This window comes from Musa acuminata, chromosome BXJ2-1, assembly GCF_036884655.1.
Source record: "Musa acuminata AAA Group cultivar baxijiao chromosome BXJ2-1, Cavendish_Baxijiao_AAA, whole genome shotgun sequence".
Taxonomy (NCBI): Eukaryota; Viridiplantae; Streptophyta; class Magnoliopsida; order Zingiberales; family Musaceae; genus Musa; species Musa acuminata.
In genome coordinates, this window is record NC_088338.1 from 3157710 (window position 1) to 3163709 (window position 6000).

The window sequence follows — 6000 nt, forward strand, 5'->3', positions numbered from 1 at the left end:
TCTGTCAAGCACACTGTTAAAGTTGTCTATCATGAAAGATGCTCACACTGATGAACAGCTAAACTATCTCAGCATCATTTGATTCAACAACTCCATGCTCAACATCACCATAAAGATGCATGCCAATAGATGGATAACTCACCTTCTCATACAAAACAATAGGAAGGGACATAGGATTCACTGTTGATGACACCTCAGACAATGTTGACTGTGTCCATATGTTGATACCAAAAAATAATGCAGTGTACAGTGTAGTTATCATTCCTCCATACACCAAGTCTGCTGGCAGCATCATACCAACATGAGTGACCACAGGCAAACTCCTTAACTACATCTTTCCATCTTTAACATAGAGTGCAAATACAACATTAAAATGAAGTTTATACATCAGAGAGGATCGACAGCAATCTAAGAAATCAACTCTACAGAAAATCATCTTATCCTCCTTTAAGAAGGAGAAGGAAAAGAACAAGAAAATGATACTAGCAGTACATAAATAATTGCTTCTCGTGCTCGTGCAACCACTTCATAACTCACTCAATTTAGCAAACGATCACGACCGAGGAGTCGGCCATGTAAGTATGCTTAGAGGACTTTTTTGTGATTCCAGCCTGAGATGTTTAGTCAGTGCTCCTCCTTTCCTTCATTACTCAACATCTCTTGGTCGCGACATTCGTGACTACAGAATGCTTTCTCTCCTCTGAAAGAAAAAGGAAATAATTGTTTTAACTTGATTTTAATTCTTTACTTTTACTAGCCGAGACGAAAAATCTATCGACGAACCAGAAACTAAAATATTTCAATTGCAAAATCAAAAGCTACTTAACCCACAAACCTCTGTTGGATTTACAGATAAGAAGGATGAGCAATTGAACATAGAAAACAGGGTCAAAACAATCACAACACTAAAAAGGAAAATTTTCTTGACAGTAAAAGCAATATAGAACCTAGTCAATTTCTGCAACAAATTCAGTGAGACCGAGAATTGTGGGTCAATTCCCATTACATAGTAAGATCTAAGATAGATATATCATAACCCGACGATCGACCAATCGAGGAAGCCATTAACATATCTTCTAAAAATAAAAACCCTCATGGTTTGCTTATTGATATAAAGACTAACTAAATTTGAAGTCTGCAGCACAAAGTCAATGACTATGTAAAGCAAGATCAGGTAACAAACCTATACATGTAAATATCGTCCCCCGTGCCAATTTTCTTCTTGCAGCCATAGCAGAAGCTCAAGAAACCATCTGCCGTGTAGCTTGGCTGATCATGAGAAGCCCCTTTCTCGTTCCATCCATTACCGCAGCTCTCTATGATGCAGTTATCATAGATATGAGTGGTCCTGGGGTTTGGCCCATGCAAGATCACACGGGTGTAGTCCTCCGACAGCTCCATCTCCGACTGTGGAAGGCACCCCGTGAAAACCCGAGGTGAAGAATTCAGCATATCAAAACCCACATAGCCAGTCTGGAGAGGAGATTTCTGGGGAGAGTACAAAGCCAACTTTGAATTCCTAGTTTTGATGCCGAATTCTATAGGTGAATGGAGAGACTCGGTAGAGCCTGTAGTCGAAATTGAGCTGAACTGGGTAGGAGCAGTGGGAGGAGGAGGTATTTGAATCTTAAGCTGAGACCCAAACACCACCATCCTCTTCTCCGGCTTGGAAGTGCTCTTAACCGAGTCCTCATTGTTGAGAACATCAAGAAGGCCAAGTCCGATGGCTCTTGGGTCCCCATTCTCCTGAGGGAGTGGTCTGCTCACGTTCGGGATGGTGGGAGTGACAGATGATGACAAGATGGCTCTTTTTGGGTTCCCATCGAAGAAGGAGGGATTCCTAATGGCAGAGAAGGGCCTGGTTTCCAGTATGGAAGTCGGGCTCGCACCTGCTTCAGGGTCTGCAGTGCCCTTCTGAGAGAAGCCACTAAAGGGCCTTGGAGAGGTGAAGAAGGACGCAGCGGTGGGAGATAAGAGGGAGGCAGTATCAGACATCAGGCCTTGCTTGTTGCTGACTGATCTGGTCCTCTTCCTCAACATAATATCTTGAATCTTTGATCTCAGAAACATGGAAAGGCAACTGCACATGGAAGGAGGGAGAAGATCTATCACTACCAGCGGAGCAGAAAAAGGAACAAGACAGAGAAAGAGAACAAGAGGGTGGTGCGTCTTTCCCCACTCCTTTTCTCTCTTCCCATCTCCAAGAGATGAATCGAGACGAGTACAACACGGATGACATTAAGAATAAGAAAGAAAGAATAGATGCTTGAAAGAGAGAGAATAAAACCGTCAACTTACCAATCCTGTTTCGATTGCTATTATCTGGTCATCTGAGGAACACCAACCAATTGACGAGAAACGAAAGTGCCCCAAAGGTCTCCCCCCTTTAGCTTCATTTACAGTGCTCTCATTGTTCGGAACTATATTCTTCTTAGAGAGCCATTTTTCCTTTCCAAACTCTCGTAACAAATCTTGTACTTCAAATCAAAAATCACTCTCCCTGTCGACAAGTGACATTGATGCAGGGAAGGAAGTACAAAAATCAACTCAAAGACAGATTTTTTCTTGTGCGTGTGTGTTGGAGATTAGCCAAAAATAAACCTTAAAGATCTCATCTTTCTCTCAATCCATCAACGCCAAACAAACAAAGTTATCATCTTTCATGCGGAAAACTTGCAATTCGTCACCGAAAACCCAAAGTCTCCTCCCTGCGTCTCCGTACGAATACGGCAACGCCAGAGTCCCGATCAAGATCGCTCCTTTGTTCCTCCTTCCCTCTCTTCTATCAATTATGTGCTGAGACACAGACACTCCGTCTCTCACTCACATTACTCGGCCCTGTCCTCTTCGACTGGGCTCGCTGAGAGAGAGGAGCTAATGCAACTAATTTAAAGAGCAGATCAGAGAGAGAGAGGAGATTGGGTGTCGTTCAAAGCGATTGGGTGTCGTTCAAAGCGGCCATTCCTCTCGGAACGGCCAGTTATAGTAGGAAAGCAGCATGATTCCGAGGATCCAGGTACTCTAGGTGAGATTACCCCGTTAAAATTGTAGGTCACAGTTCCCGAGGAGCGAGGGAAGAGGTGACGGAACGCGAGGTTTCTACTTGCAGGTCTGTACGGATCTCCACCGGTTCACAGTGAGCCAAATTGGAGGAATGGCGGCTCGGCTCGGCTCGGAAGCCGGTTTTAAGGGCATGAATAGGAGTAGTAATTGGTAGGAAGATATTATTTATATGTTATCTGAACATTATCCTTATAATTGGGATTCTGACTTTTTTCAATGTCAATTGCCGATAAATTGGGAGCGAGCCACGAGAGTCGAAACCCAGCTCGGCTCGGCTCGGCTCGGCTCGGTTACTGCAAGCGTCACGGACTCCGTCATAGATTTCGTACTCCGCAAGAAGGGGCTACTCTTACTCATGTGACAGAACTACCCCTATCTTTTCAGATATTTGCACCACTCCCCTCTCCCCCAATCCGACCAGCTTTTTATCCTCTCGAGGCGTTCGACGTCGTTTAGTTTATGCGAGATTACGAATCTAACCCTCTCCCCTCTGACTTAGCCCGTGCGCGTGCCAGCCGCTGCCCATCTCGCGACACGTGTCTTCATCCATGCACTCGAAAGAGGGGAAATGCTGCCCGTCTTTGAGACAGAGGACTAATTAAATGCTACTGCTGTCATTATTTTAAGTTCCACCTTTTGTTTCATCAATTATTGCGGACCCTAAACAAAGCTAAATCATGATTCTTAACACAGATCAAATCAAAATAGGGGCCATCGACTTATATATGTGGAGGTGGTGTGGAACAGGTCAATTTGGTGGCACTGTGAGTGTGAGACGGGCTAATTAGATTATGTAATTAGTTACTTCTATTATTTTTATTTTTTATATTTTTAAAAATTATATTAAGATTTTTATATTTATAAAAATAAAACATGTAATCTTATTTCTCCTATCATCAATTTTATTTGTGTAAATATCGCACGTACTGTCACGTGTCAAAAATGATGTTAAAATAGGATTAAAAAATAATTTTATCAAATTAAAAATGAGAAAGATAAAAGGGTTTTATTAACAAAAAAAAATAAAAACAGTGTTATTCAATTATTTCATCTTTTCTCTTTGTATCTTTAAAGGTTTTATTAGAAAACAAAACGAGATACAAAGAACCTCTCTTGATCCTATCTCCTCCTCATCGGTCAAAGTCTAAGGAGAGGACAAAGCTAGAGAAGGAAAGCGTTTTCACGAAAATTATAAAATAAAAAATTAATTTCGATGAGAATAGTACTATAAAATTATTTTTTTAATTTTAATTTAATATTATTTTTTTACGAGTAATTGCATGCATAGTATTTTCATCAACAGAATCAACGACGAGAAATAGGATTATATATTTTATTTTTGTAAGTACGAATATTCTAATATAATTTTTGAAAGTTTAATGATCGAGATATTAAAAATAATTAATCGTAAACATCACCTATAATTAGCCGCTCGTGTGAGACGTATGATTGAATTCGAGGTGCATGTTATCAGGGAAGGCAGGCCAGAATCATTAGCTAGATTTCGATTCAGCATGAAGCCCTTTTGGGACTCCATGGTGACTTCGATTCGAGTGCTCGGGTCATTGCAGTCGAGTGTGTTCGGAGCCTGCATGATCTCTTGTGTCAATTATGATCCCCAATTAATCAGTGGGTCCGTTCATTATAATGGAGGAGGCCATCAATCACCGAGTGGACCACCCAATCGAATTATGATGGTTCACTGTGCGATGGAGAGCGTATCCATGCGCACTTCAGTAGTTCCTGTGATTAAAGAGAAGGAATCGCATAATCTACATATGGAAGATGCACAGTTTTAGATGAGTTGGAGATGAATATGGTAGTAGCAGAGAAGGCTTATGCTGGCTGTGGCAAACTGTTCATGTAAAGGGCTTCAACAAGATGAGAAAGGCAAAGTTGTCACCTGTTGCTACTTTCTTTTACTTTTTGTTCACTTCTGATGGGGGGGGCCAAACGTTTTCTTGTGCAAAGTGGGTCAATAACTGGTTGGATTTGATGGTTCATATAAAACCAAATAGTGGTAAGAGATCAGAGATGAGAGAGAGAGAGAGATTATTACATTTGGTGAAGTCATTGTCATTTCAGGTCAAGAACAAGTGGAAAAGATGTTTAGATCAAGAAGACCACAAATGTGTTTGATGAATGACAACACTGGGAGTAAGAAGAAGAAGAAGAAGAGCACATGTTGCAGGAGAGTCTTCCAGTTTGGGTTCCCTCCTCACGGTGGTGTCCTTCGATAGGCTTTGTGCTTTCGAGGAGAGATGGGTGCAGTAGGTGGAGGGGCTTGTCGAGCATTCCCCAGGTGAGAGCCCCACTGCGGCACATACAACATCACTGTGATTGATGGATGGCCTTGGTGGGGTCCCGACATTGGTAGAGATCATATGAGAACGTTGGGTAGAAGGCAAATCTTGGAGATCAGCACCACAGCGAAAAGCTCACTCACCTCTGTGTGTGTGCTTGCCTCAAGGAAAGCTTTGGACTCCCACCAATGGAGTTCCAGTGGGGAAATCTTCACCAGTTCTGTTTACTAATAATTCAAGTTGCTGCACATTGTGGTTCTCTTTGACATCGAGTATATATCTGATATCCTATTCCAACTTACCTTATTGAAGTAGCCATAAGGATTTGCTTACTCTGTGAAAGTAGAATTGTGTTTTCAGCAAACAGTCAGATCTCTTCTTAATATATCAATAGAGAGAGAGAGAGAGAGAGAGAGAGAGAGAGAGAGAGCTTGCAGTCAGTAAAGATCCAACTTGGATCACTGCAGAAGCAAAACCTCTGATGTGGTGTAAGATTTTGTCTGTTCCACACACACACACACACACTAAAGCTTATCCAATTGCATAAGCTTATGCACACACATAAAGATCAAATTGCCCAGTCTTACCCCACTTGTCTTGTTAGAAGAAAGAGAAGGCTTACCACCTCTTTCCC

The 6000-nt window shown here is 41.8% G+C and overlaps 1 protein-coding gene across 1 annotated transcript; it reads right to left on the reverse strand.

The window, feature by feature from the left end:
* Positions 1 to 306: 306 nt before the first annotated feature.
* On the reverse strand, positions 307 to 2935 carry LOC135583538 (FCS-Like Zinc finger 8-like). The gene is made up of 3 exons (XM_065092244.1): positions 2299 to 2935; positions 1184 to 2080; positions 307 to 700 (listed from the first exon to the last, which is right to left on the reverse strand). Exons 2-3 carry the CDS (start codon positions 2068 to 2070, stop codon positions 625 to 627), a joined length of 963 nt encoding a protein of 320 aa, XP_064948316.1. The 5' UTR covers positions 2071 to 2080; positions 2299 to 2935; the 3' UTR covers positions 307 to 624.
* Between the last annotated feature and the right edge of the window lie 3065 nt (positions 2936 to 6000).

Excerpts from the sequence above, each read along its gene's own strand:
- LOC135583538 (XM_065092244.1), bottom strand. The coding sequence starts at position 2,070 with ATGTTTCTGAGATCAAAGATTCAAGATATTATGTTGAGGAAGAGGACC. Across the intron at positions 701-1,183 it reads GACGATATTTACATGTATAG|AGGAGAGAAAGCATTCTGTA; the intron begins GTTTGTTACCTG and ends TTTTTCTTTCAG.